Here is a 13,853-nt window from a genome sequence, read left to right on the forward strand (position 1 = left end):
TACTGAGAAGGGCTGTGTTGGATACAACTTCCAATTAGAGGAAATACAGAGAAAAGAAAAACAAGCTAAATGAAACAAAGGAGAGGCAATCAGAAAATCATAAAGGTAAGATAATTCTATAAAACGACTGGTACAATCTCTTCAACAAGTCATGTCATTTTAAAGAAGGAACAGGATGTGGGGCTGTGACTAAGAACCTGATACAAGGCATAGTTATAGATTGGATATTCTTTGTAAAGAGTATCTTTTTTTTCTTTCTCTCTCTTTTTGTTGAGACGGAGTCTCACTCTGTCACCCAGGCTGGAGTGCGGTGGTGCAATCACGGCTCACTGCAACCTCTGCCTCCTGGGTTCAAGCAATTCTCCTGCCTCAGCCTCCCAAGTAGCTAGGACTACAGGTGCATGCCACCACACCCAGCTAATTTTTGTATTTTTAGTAGAGACAGGGTTTTACCATGTTGACAGGATGGTCTCGAGCTCCTGACCTTGTGATCTGCCAGCCTTGGCCTCCCAAAGTGCTGGGATTACAGGCATGAGCCACCAGGCCCGGCCTGTAAAGAGTATCTTAGGACTAACTGGTGAAATGTGAATATGGTCTGGGTTTATCAGATGATATGAAAACTTACTAACATGAAAAGATAAGCAGATGACTGAAAAAGCAAGATGCAGAAGAGTAAGTAAAGTATAATCGCATTTGGGCTTAAAATATCTGTATATATGTCCATAAAGAAGTATGTTCATAGAGGAAAGGGTTAACTGTATGATCTCCAGATGGTTTGAATGTAATTTGCTGTCCATATTTTCTAATTTTCCATAAAACGATTTCTTTAAAATAAATGGCTAAGTGAGAAACATATATTTAACTTAAAAGAATTATTTTAATTAATTAATTTATTTATTTTGAGATGGAGTCCCCCTCTGTCGCCCAGACTGAAGTGCAGTGGCGCAATCTCGGCTCACTGCAACCTCCGCTTCCCAGGTTCAAGTGATTCTCCTGCCTCAGCCTCCCGACTAGCTGGGACTACAGGAGTGTGCCACCACACCTGGCTAATTTTTGTATTTTTAGTAGAGATGGGGTTTCACCATGTTGGCCAGGCTGGTCTCAAACTCCTGACCTCAAGTAATCCGCCCGCCTCAGCCTCCCAAAGTGCTGGGATTACAGGGGTCAGCCACCGCACCCAGCCCTCCAATGAATTTCTAATACAAAACTGAACACAATTTTTAACAGAATTTTAATTTTTTTCAAACAAAAAGATCTATGATCTTGCTGTACTGAAACACATCTCTGAAAAATAATTTACTATAGGTGAAGTATCCCTAATCCAAACTCCAAAATGCTCCAAAATCCAAAAGTTTTTCAGTGCCAACGTAACGTTCAAATGAAATGCTCACTGGAGCATTTCAGATTAGGAATGCTGAACCAGTAAATATAATGAAAATATTCCAAAATTTTAAAAACTCAGAAATCCCAAATACTACTTTTTTTGCCCTTCCCTAAACACTTCTGGTCCCAAGCCTTTCAGATAAGGGATATTCAAGCTGTATAACCACATTATTGAGAAAATTAAGCTGGACTATAAAGACCTATAAATGAGATATGGGCTAATCAATTTATTACCATGTACTTTAGGAACCAGTAAACATTTTCTATAAAGAACCAGATAAGGCTGGGGGCAGAGGTTCAAGCCTGTAATCCCAGCACTTTGGGAGGCCGAGATGGGCGGATCATGAGGTCAGGAGATCGAGACCATCCTGGCTAACATGGTGAAACCCTGTCTCTACTAAAAAATACAAAAAACTAGCCAGGCAAGGTGGCGGGTGCCTGTAGTCCCAGCTACTCGGGAGGCTGAGGCAAGAGAATGGCGTAAACCCGGGAGGCGGAGCTTGCAGTGAGCTGAGATCCGGCCACTGTGCTCCAGCCTGGGCAACAGAGCGAGAGCGAGACTCCGTCTCAAAAAAAAAAAAAGTAAAATAAAAGAACCAGATAAATATTTTACACTTTGCAGGCCATATGGTCTCTGTGAAAAATACCCAATTATGCTGATATAGTCCAAAATAATAGACAGACAAAATATAACCAAATGGGCATAACTGTGTTCCAACAAAGCTTTATTTACAAAAAGAGGCAGCCAACACATAAACTATAGATTTACCCACTCCTGCTCTAGCGTATTAAAAATGTCGACTAACTAAAAGGAGCCTAATCACATCTAATTCTTTTAAAAATGTGTATTAGCTCATCCATAATGGGATACTACTACTCAAAAGGTCAAGTAAAATCTTCTATCACCTCCCTCTCAAAATTTCAGTTCATCTTTAAGAGAGGATCCTTTCTTTTCTCTCTCACAATATACAAAAATCAAATCAAAATGGATTAAAGACTTAAATGCAAGATGTGAACTATAAAACTACTACAAGAAAACATTAGGGAAATGCTGCAGGACATTGATCTGGGCAAAGATCTCTTAAGACAGACCTAAAAATCAAAGGTAACCAAAGCAAAAAAAGTCAACAAAGGGATTACATCAAGCTACAACGCTTCTGCACAGCAAAAGAAACAATCAACCAAGTGAAGAGACAACCTACAGAATGGGAGGAAATATTTGCAAACTACCCATCCAATAAGAGATTAATAATGACAATATATAAGGAACCCAAAAACTCAATAGCAAAAAAAAAAAAAAAAAAAAAAGATTAAAAAAATGGGCAAAAGATCAATAGCAAATGCTGGCGAGGATGCAGAGAAAGGGGAACGCTCTGGAATGTAAAGTAGTACAGTCATGAAAAACAGTATTGAAGTTTCTTAGAAGACTGAAAATAGTACTACCATATGATCTAGCAATCCCACTGCTGTATAAATACCCAGAAAAGAAACCAGTATATCAAGAAGATGTCTACAATCCCATGTTTACTACAACACTATTCACAATAGCCAAGATATGGAATCAACCTAAGTACCTATCAATGGCTGAATGGATAAAGAAACAATGGTATAGGTGCACAGTGAAATATTCATTAGCCACAAAAAGAATAAAATCCTGTCATTTGCAGCAACATGGATGGAACTGTTAGACATTAGGTTAAGTGAAATAAGCCAGGCACAGAAAGACAAATATCGCATGCTTTCACTGCTATGTTGGAGTGAAAAAAAAAACAGGATCTCATAGAGGTAAAGAGTAGAATGATGGTGATCAGAGAGGCTAGGAAGGGTAATGGGGAGGGGAGGATGAAGAAAGGTTGATTAATGGGTACACAAATACAGCTGAATAGAAAGGATAAGTTATAGTGTTACATAGCACAAAAAAGTGACTATAGTTAATAATTTATCGAGTACTTCAAAATAGCTGAAAGAGAAGATTTAGAATGTTCCCTACACAAAGAAATGATAAAGGTTTGAGGTGATGAATATCTCAATTTGATCATCACCTGATTTGATCTGATCATCACATATTATATACTTGGATAAAAATAATACATGTGGCTGGGCACAGTGGCTCACGCCTGTAATCCCAGAGCTTTGGGAGGCCGAGGCAGGCGGATCACTTGAGGTCAGGAGTTCAAGGCCAGCCTAGGCAACATGAAGCGACACCATCTCTACAAAAAAAAAAAAAAAAACACAAACTTAGCTGGGCATGGTGGCGCACACCTGTAGTCCCAGTTACTCAAGAGGCTGAGGTGAGAGGTTCACTTGAGCCCAGGAGGGGAGGGTGCAGTGAGCTGAGATCATGCCACTGTACTACAGCCTGGGAGACAGAGACCCTGTTTCAAAAAATAAAAGTAACACATGTAACCCCACAAATATGTACCACTCTCATGTATCAATTAGAAAAAAAAAAGGAAGGATCCTTTCTTAGTAAAGTAGGTTTATACACACTTCCCTTTGCATGATCCTTTATTAACAGTCAACAGTTTGGAGCATTAAGCAGTAGAAGAGCACAAGATATACAATGAGATGGCCTTAGTTCAAATTCTGAATTAACAGTTGTATAACTCTAAAGTCCATTTTTCATTCATAAAAGAGATAACGTCACCTTTAGAGGATTATACAGAAACTTAAAAAGCATAGTTTCTGAAAGTATGTTGTAATGGTAAGGTGTTACATAAATGCCAAAGCATCATCATTAAATTTTGCAAAGAAAGCTATTTCACAATAATGCAATTGGATTACAAAATAACCATCATGGTTTTCTGCCTTTATGCAGCAACTTAGTATTTCAAACTTACTCACCAATAGAGACACTACTGTACTAGAGTAGAAGGCCAGATCTTCTATAATTTCTGTGCGTCGATTAGCTCCAATTCGTAAGGAACGACTATGTACTTCTTCAGGTAACACTGTAAGGATCTCCAGCAAAAAAGGCAAAGAAGTAACATCATTGCTGTATCTGCAAAAGAAAAAAGGGGAGATATGTTATTTATAGACAGAAAATACACAATCACGTAAGATAACAGCCATCAGAGTAACTCACAACAAAAGCAGCATTCCCACCACTATTAAGGGAGAGAAAAAAGATATAAACATAAATGTCCTCCACAATTAGTTAAGATTAAAAAAAGGACAGTTTTTCAATGAAACATAGCCATTATAATGAACGTGATATCTATATGTCCTAACATGAAAAAATGTCCACAATGTAGTAACTGAAAAACATGTATGAAACATATTGAATATGGGTGAACAAATATATAGGTATTTGTACATTAAAATATATATGCACTTATTTATTTTAAAATGCATAAAGGAAACTCTACATAGCCAATTGTTAATAGTGGTTGCTTGTAAAATACAGGGTTAAGGGCCAGGTGTGCTGGCTCATGCTTATGATCCCAGCACTTTGGGAGGCCAAGGCAGGAGGATCACCTGAGCCCACAAGTTCAAGACCAGCCTGGGTATCACAGGGAGACCGTCCCTACATTAAAAATTTTTTAATTAGCCAGGCACGGTGGTGTGCATCTGTAATCCCAGCTACTTAGGAGACTGAGGCAGAAGGATCTCATGAGCCCAAGAGTTGCAGGTTCCAGTGAACCATGATCACACCACTGCACTTCAGCCTGGGTGACAGAGCGAGACCCTGTTTCAAAAACAATATATAAGGATAGGGAGAGAGGATGGGGTTCGCTTCCATACTGTTAGAATTTTTTCAAGGAGCATGTGTCAATTTCCCCAATAAAATTTTTCTTTAAAAAATAAGCTATCCATTCAGGAGGCTGAGGTGGGAGGATCACTTGAACCCGGTAGGTTGAGGCTGAGGTTGTAGTGAGCCATGACTGTGCCACTGCACTCCAGCCTGGGTGACATAGCAAGACTGTGTCTCAAAAAAAATAAAAATAATTTTTTAAAGTTATACAGGCTGGGTGAGGTGGCTCACACTTGTAATCCCAGCACTTTGGGAGGCCTACGTGGGCAGATTACTTGAGGTCAGGAGTTCGAGACCAGCCTGGCCAAACCCCGCCTCTACTGAAAACATAAAAATTAGCTGGGCGTGGTGGCACATGCCTGTAATCTCAGCTACTTGGGATGCTGAGACAGAAGAATCACTTGAACCTGGGAGGCGGAGGTTGCAGTGAGCCGAGATCACACCACTGAACTCCAGCCTGGGCAACAAGAGTGAAACTCCAGCTCAAAATAAAATAAAATAAATAAAAAGTTATCCATAAAAGGCTGTAATGACACACTACATTGTAAGTAAAAAGTACATCTAGACTTTGTCCAAAAATAACTTCCCAACCAAATGCAAGCAAATATCAAGATTATCTTGCCAGGACCCAGAAGGAACGCTTGTTTCAAAGTAGCAAGTTCTGTGTGTCTAAAAAGAATACTGTCCCTCTGATAAACGTGAAACAAACCCCAATTAGTAAGAACATATATTCATAACAACTTCTCATTTAATATACTCTTAAATTCTATATTTTTACGAAACGGCTGTCATGCCAGTTAGTGAGAGTGATCCACAAGGCAATAAAAGACTTTGCTGCAATTAATTCAAGAAGTGTGTGTTACATAAATTACTAGTCTTTTACAACCCACACAATATATTTCAGTGGTATTTAAAATTTTAGATAAGTTTCACTTAATCTAACAAAGGTTAATAACATAATTCTATGTTAAGAGTTCAGGTAGTCAAATATCTAGCTATTGCCAACAAATTTCTCTGTGTAGATTAATGGCAATTCCAAATGCTAATATACAGTCAATATAAATTACTTACTTTTCCACCAGTGTTTGCACACATCCCTTCCAGGAAGGCATCTGTAGGGCAAGATCTGCTATTGCTAAAGCCAGCTGAATAAGAGAGAATAAATGAAGACAGATGAACAGAAATAGGGTTACAATAAATATTAATTGGGAAGCAAAGAAATTACATTTCTTCCAAACAATATAACAACTAGACTAACCTCCCCTCCCCCACTTCTCCCAACCTTCAGTTATACGTATCTGATATAAACTCTTCTGGGTTAGCTATAAATTGCTGAAATTTAAGAGTTAACTTTTAAAAATTAAAGAAAAAAAAAACCAGAAAAGTCAAACAACAGAATATGGACATTCCTCAAAATATATCAATATTTACTTTTATTTGGCAATACCACAGAACTTCACAGACATATAAATTATACTATGCCAAAGGTCAAAGCTACTAACAAAGTCAGACCTTTGACTCAGTTCTCAAATAATGGATTGCCATTTCCCTTCTCTTTCCATTTCTCATCTTGAAGACTTAAGCAAAAGCCTCCTCTTCAAGGACACTTCTATGCCAGGCAGAGGACACATGTGAGTATGTACTCACAGAAGCTTCCGGTTTTCCTATCTAATGTATTTCCCTGTCCAAGGGGGAAAAGGACAGATACTCTAGTTCAACCTTTCATTCATGAGACCTTTACTAAAGCCAATCAGCCCAGAAAGGATTTCTTAAAAGGCAACTACCTAAACCTCTGACCTAGCATGCCTGTGAAAACACATACTCACCTTAACCACTTCTGGTATTAAGTTAGTTCAAAACCAAATGAACTCTAAGATTAATACAAAAGATTAAAAATTTCATTTTCTATCCACTTACAAGAATACAGCAGTATATCTGTAATGAAGTTAACATTACCTCACATGGCCTAGCAATACCAATTAAAATAATCCTGATAAATTCAAATGGCCATACAAATTTCTCTAATGAGAAGCACAGGATTTACCTGCGTTACAATGACAGGTGACAAGTCTTTCAAGTTCTGGATATGGGTTAGCAATGAGTCCCGTAAAGAGGCATGAGAGTCTGTGGGGAGCTCATAAAATGAGGTCTGAATCTTCATTTTCATGGTCTGTGCAGCAAAATAGCATGATTCCACATCCTGTCGGATCTGTAACAACTGGTCTGAGATCTCCCATGCATGAACCTGAAAACGTATTAGACAAAGATGTCTTAAAGAAGACTACTTTTCTAATGTTAATGCCACAATCTCAATACTTATATAAACATATTTAGACCAACGTATAAAGAAAAATCTGACAAGCTAAATCACCTAGTAATTCAGCCAACAGTTCAAAATACATTGTTATATGCTCTGTTCAACAAAGTAATTACCTAAAATCTGACTAATTCTAGGAAAGCACGAGAGGTATCAGTTAAATTAATAGATACAATCTTGTTGATTTGAATGACTGTGTAGGTGTCAAGAATATGAAGAAAAATGTCCCAAAAGTCTCCACTAAATAATTTCCACTGTATAATTTCCAGTCCTAATCTATGGTTGGATGTTTCTTCTCTTTTCTTGCTTAAAATAAAGCTTTGTTCACTCTAAGAATTGAATCCAGAAGCTGTTTTAATATATCTATAAATATAAGAATATATTTTATATTGGTCTCAGTAGCCCTACATTTCAATTATTAGTTCCTGATAAAACAGAAGAAAAGCTATCTTGGCTCAAGTAAATATTTCACATCCTTCAATTATTTTCTTTCTTTTTTTGGAGACAGAGTCCCGCTCTGTCACCCAGGCTGGAGTGCAGCGGCACAATCTAGGCTCACTTGCAACCCCTGCCTCCCAGGTTCAAGTGATTCTCCTGCCTCAGCTTTCCGACTAGCTGGGATTACAGATGTGCACCACCACACCCAGCTAATATTTGTATTTTTAGTAGAGGCGAGGTTTCACCATGTTGGCCAGGCTGATCTTGAACTCCTGACCTCAGGTGATCCTCCTGCCTCGGCCTCCCAAAGTGCTGGGATTACAGGCATGAGCCACCGTGCCTGGTCCCTTCAATTATTTTCTGACGAATTACGACTTGGCAAAGTGCTACATATGCTACTGAAATCACTTTCAACGGAAAAATAAACTTATCTACAGACATAATAAAAAGAACCAAAGTATAAAATCTGGTCTCTAGTAGCTAGTCACAATTATAAAGGGGAGCCATATTTTGAAGACAACTTTGTAAACAAAATCATGCAGTAGATTGTAGACAACTAGTTAATTAGTTTAATTCTAATCCAATTCTATGCTAAACAGCCTCTGGAAGACGACTAACATGGACTGGCAATAATGGACTGAAAAAAATTTCAACCTCAATTCAGGAACAGTGTATATTGTAAAGAGAAGGGGTCAATTTCTTATGAAGACAGAGCTCTTCACAAGTAATACATAATCCCTTGTGTATCCTTCAAGATCTTTCCAAAGATAGATATGAAGCAAGTTAAGATATAGAAACAGGTAGAATAAACGGCTTGTACAAGTTCCTAAAGTAAATGGAAAATAAAGACCCTGAATTTCCTAATTACAGATTTACTGACATAAAACTTAGCTTTAGGCTGGGCGTGTGGCTCATGCCTATAATCACAGCACTTTGGGAGACCAAAGGGGGAGGATTGTTTGAGCCCAGAAGTTTTGACACTGGCCTGGGCAACATGACAAGACCCCCGTGCCTCTACAAAAAATTTAAAAAATTAGCTGGGGCCCGGCACAGTGGCTCATGCCTGTAATCTCACCACTTTGGGAGGCAGAGGCAAGCAGATCACCTGAGGTCAGGAGTTCAAGACCAGCCTGGCCAACATGGTGAAACCCTGTCTGTACTAAAAATACAAAAAAATTAGTCGAGTGTGGTGGCACTCTCCTGTAATCCTAGCTACTCAAGAGGCTGAGGCAGGAAAATAGCTTGAACTCAGGAGGCAGAGGTTGCAGTGAGCCGAGATTGCACCACTGTATTCCAGCCTGGGTGACAGAGTGAGACCCTGTCTAAAAAAACTAAAAACTAAAAAATAAAAAATTAGCTGCGCATGGTGGCATGCACCTGTAGTTCCAGCTACCTGGGATGCTGAGGCGAGAGCATTGCTTGAGCCCAGGCAACAGGCACCCTGTTTTTAAAAAAACCACCCCTCCCACCCCCCACCAAAAAACCCCAACATGAGCTTTCGATGAAATAAGGGGTACAAAGTAAGCATGAGGTGTTAACTTCTTTACAGATATAGTATATTTTACTAATTTTTGTACTTTTTAGTCCAAGCATCGCGTCTCAAACGTATTCAACAAAAGTTTAATGAATTAATGTAGTACTAATAGCACCAATTTTCCTTTCTCAAGTAAAAAATCTTCCAAAGTTTTTAGCCATTGATTAACCAGTAATCCAAGCATGCCTATGATTTAATATACCATCAGAATATCTTTACTTTGCTCACATTAATATCTTTTTATTTTTTGAGACAGGGTCTCACTTTGTCACCCAGGCTGGAGTGCAGTGGCACGATCTCAGCTCACTGCAGCCTCGACCTCCTGGGCTCAAGAGATAATCTTGCCTCAGCCCCCTAGTAGTTGGAACTACAGGTGTCTGCTACCACACCCAGCTAATTTTTGTATTTTTTGTACAGATGGGGTTTTACCATGTTGCCCAGGCTGGTCTTGAACTCCTAAACTCAAGCAATCCTCCTGCCTTGGCCTCCCAAAGTGCTGGGATTCCAGGCGTGAGCTACCATGCCTAGCTGATATATTTTTAAATAGCAAAAAGATTCTATGAAGCTTTATACAATCTCCACAAATCCCTCATAAAAACAGAGCATTAGACAGCAACAAAACTAGGTGTTGTCTAGTTATCTCCAAGGGTATCTACAAGAACCCCAAAATATAAGTGGAAAGAGACAAGCCAGTGACATCTATAAGACCTGTGTAGTTTTAGTCTCAGTAAACGTGGAAGCAGAGGCAAACAACATGGCATCTAATGGACCTAAGAACAGAGAAACACCAAGAACCAACAGAGATTCACTGGAAAGTACAAGGAGCCAATCTGAGGATGGCAGTTGAAAATGGAGAAGGTTGGGCCGGGCGCAGTGGCTCATGCCTGTAATCCCAGCACTTTGGGAGGCCGAGGCACACAGATCACCTGAGGTCAGGAGTTCAAGACCAGTCTGGCCAACATGGTGAAACCCCATCTCTACTAAAATACAAAAATTAGCTGGGCATGGTGGCGGGTGCCTGTAATCCCAGCTATTCTGGAGGCTGAGACAGGAGAATCACTTGAACCCGGGAGACGGTGGTTGCAGTGAGCCGAGATCACACCACTGCACTCGGCCTGGGCGGCTGAGTGAGACTCCGTCTCAAAAAAAAAAAGAAAATGGAGGAGGTTTTACCCAATCCAATAGCCAGTGAGTATAAGTGTGAAGGGGATGCCAATAGTTTAGCCTTTATAAAACCTTGAAACCAAACAATGAGGAAAAGACCCCAACTGAGGAAAAACTCCTGTGAAAAAAACTCAAAATAATATAGGACAAGTATAATAGAAATGAAGGAAGAAAAGGTTGAAAGTATTATCCTTAATCAAACCTTCTTCTAGAAATTCAGAAAAACTAATTTCACAGAAAATAAGCAACTGAGGTCAAATGTCATACATGGCTGAAAGAGAAAATAAGCAGAGTAACACCTTATGAGGAAAGAAGACCAGAAAAACAGGTTTAAAAACCTAGCCTATTATTTCAAAATGAGCTAAACAACGTTAAGAAAATGATACAAGATACGGAAGAACAGAATTGGGAAGGAAAATTTCAGAAATGCGGTAAAAATCTCAGGAAAAAAACAAATTAAAGAAGAAAATCCCTTCAGAGATGAAGACTAGGAGGAATTTCACTGTGACTAAACACATCAGATAATGTCTTAAGAGAAACACATGGAGTTTTTAAAATAAAAAAAAAATTTTAAAGATTCAAGAGGAAATGACAAATATTGAACAGAGACAAAGATCTAACATCTAGACAACAGAGATCTCTGAAGAAGAAAATCAAAACAAGGAAACGGAACAATTATCAAAAACTGTAATTCAAGAAAATGTTCCTAGTTGGGCAAGGCAGTTTACGCCTATAATCCCAGCATTTTAGGAGGCGGAGGTGGGAGGCTTGACGCCAGGAGTTTGGGACCAGCCTGAGCAACATAGCAAGATACTGCCTCTACAAAAATTTAAAAAATTAGCTGGGTGTGGTGGTGTGTGCCTGTAGTCCTAATTACTAAGGAGGCTGAGGAGGAAGAATCATTTGAGCCCAGGAGTTTGAGGTTACAGTGCGCTATGATCCTGCTACTAATTTTTTTTTTAATTTTAAAAATTTGGTATCAAAGTTATCAAAAGAGGAAGGGTAAACAAATGAATATAATCCCATCACTACACTCCAGCCTGGGTGACAGAGCAAGACCCCATCTCTTAAAAAAAAAAAAAAAAAACAGAAAAGGTTTCTGAAATGTTGGGTGGTAAGAGAGAAAGACATAGAACTATACATTGAAAGAGTATATCATATACCTAAAAATACCAACCCAGAATAACCAATACTGAGACATAATCTGGTAAAATTAATATACTTAAAGAAAAAGAATAAAATAATTTGGACATCTATATAAAAACAGCAAATGATTTACAAGGGAAAAAATTAGATTATCATCTACTTTGACTTGAACACTTCATGGCAGAAAATGAAAGAACATGGTAAAGACATGCTAAGAAAGAAAATGTGACAAAGATTTTATGTCAAGTCAAACTGATTTTCAATTATAAAGGCCAGAAACTGTTACTTGCAAGAATGTAGATATTATTCCTAAAAGCCCTTCCTAAACAATCTGCTTTAAAAAAAAAAAAAAAAAAAAAAGAGCTTTGGACAATCAAATTGATTAGAGAGAACAAGGCATCAATGTAAGGACTGGTGGTAAATATTAACCATAGTTTATTACAACAATTACGAATAAATGAAGGTCAAAAGAGAAATGGTATGTAATGATTACAAGCTATGTATAGACACAGTGTGGAAGAAAGGGGAGAGCACATGCAAAACTACGCTTGTTTTCAGTGTACATACTGATGGTAGTAGTGTTAGCGTTGTTAGTCTGAGGCTACTGACTAGGCTAATGTGGGACAGAGCTACTGAGTAATTATGAGATATTCTATCACCGTCTGTGTCCCTCACAACCTGGATTCTCAGTATGGAAGAAAAGAAGTGCAGACAAAAAGGCTTAAGTTAAAAACTTTATAATGCTGTAGTTGAAAAGGCAATATAAATTCATGAGGTATTTTACCTTTAAGTACTTATACCCACTATTTATATACCTACTTTTCTACATATGTATACACACACATAGATAATTTATATATCCTATATAGATATATAAAATATATACAATTCCCTAGCTCTATCCACTGAAAGCCCTAAACATACTGTCCAACTCAGTAACAAGTTGCATCCCTAGCGCCTACACTGTAGCCTTTAAATTCAATTTCCCACTAAAAGATACCAATATTAAATATACAAGATAGGCCCATGATACATCTTGTCATACTAGAAAGGACAGAAGACAGTAAGACTACTAGAGTCATTTCAAAAGTACTGAGGAGCCAAGGAGGCAACCAGCTGGCCAGAGATAGGACAATTTTGGATTCAGCAAGGGATACAAGGAAAAAACAAACTGTCCACCACAGGCCATTTTTGGTAACAATTACAAGCAGATATAAACTCATTATCTTACAAGGGAAAAAAATCATGTATTTATCTTGGTTTTCCTATATAAACTGTACTCCTAAGTAACCTAACAGATGAGAAGAGTCTCTTTATAGAAGTATTACAATGGCAAAAACCACAATTACTTTGGCACTAACCTAACAGCATGTAAGTAAAGAAATAACAGATTTAGAATATTAACACTTCACAACCCACAATTAATGGATTAAGCACTGAACAATAACAGCTAGTTACATCACACACAAAAAAGAATAAGGTGGATTAAAGATAGCTGTGAATATAATGCTAATCCTACACTGAAAGGTAGAATCTACATGCCTTTGAATCTGCACTGGCCTTGATACCTTGCATAACTGACAGAATATGGCAGGAAGTGACATTCTGGAACTTTCAAGGTTAAGTCAAAGGAATCTTTGGAGCTTCTGCCTTGGTATCCTGAACACTACTCTGAGGAAAGCCACTGCCTGTAAAAACTTAAGACTACTCTGCTGGAGAGAACGTGGTAGAGCCCTGAGACTACATGGAAAGCTAGAGGGGCCCAACTGAATCCAGGCTTCCAGTCATTCCCACCAGACTGTCAGGCATGTAAATGAAGCCATCTTAGAACCTCCAGACAAGCTCAGCCACCAAATGGATGAAACCCGAAGGAGCACAATCAGGATCCCGGATGCTGATTTGAGCCCGCTCAAATTCCTGATCAACAAAGTTATGAGATACAATAAAATGGTTTTTATTTCAAATCACTTAAGTTTTGGGGTAATCTGCTTCATCGTGGTAAACAATCAGAACCACCAGAAAACCAAACACTTATGTGCCTCTTGATGAAAGGAGATACCAAAATAACAAGGGAATCAAATCTGTGCCTCATTGAGCCTCTAGATCCAGCAGCTAAT

The 13,853-nt window shown here is 38.5% G+C and overlaps 1 protein-coding gene across 12 annotated transcripts in view; it reads right to left on the bottom strand.

Annotated features, from left to right (window-relative positions):
• The window catches only part of TNPO3 (transportin 3), a 100,733-nt gene that overhangs the window by 56,164 nt on the left and 30,716 nt on the right, over nt 1-13,853 (bottom strand). For 11 of the 12 annotated variants that reach the window (XR_013414646.1, XM_077994775.1, XM_077994776.1 and 8 more), the window contains 3 exon segments: nt 7,182-7,382; nt 6,209-6,282; nt 4,228-4,384 (listed from right to left, as the gene is read on the bottom strand). Coding sequence is in view for 11 of the 12 variants with exons in the window: in XM_077994775.1 (XP_077850901.1) it covers nt 4,228-4,384; nt 6,209-6,282; nt 7,182-7,382 (432 nt within the window). In the remaining variant the exon portion in view is untranslated. 12 annotated transcript variants of the gene reach the window in all.

The sequence above is a fragment of the Macaca mulatta genome, chromosome 3 (genome assembly GCF_049350105.2).
Source record: "Macaca mulatta isolate MMU2019108-1 chromosome 3, T2T-MMU8v2.0, whole genome shotgun sequence".
In the NCBI taxonomy this organism is placed as follows: domain Eukaryota; kingdom Metazoa; phylum Chordata; class Mammalia; order Primates; family Cercopithecidae; genus Macaca; species Macaca mulatta.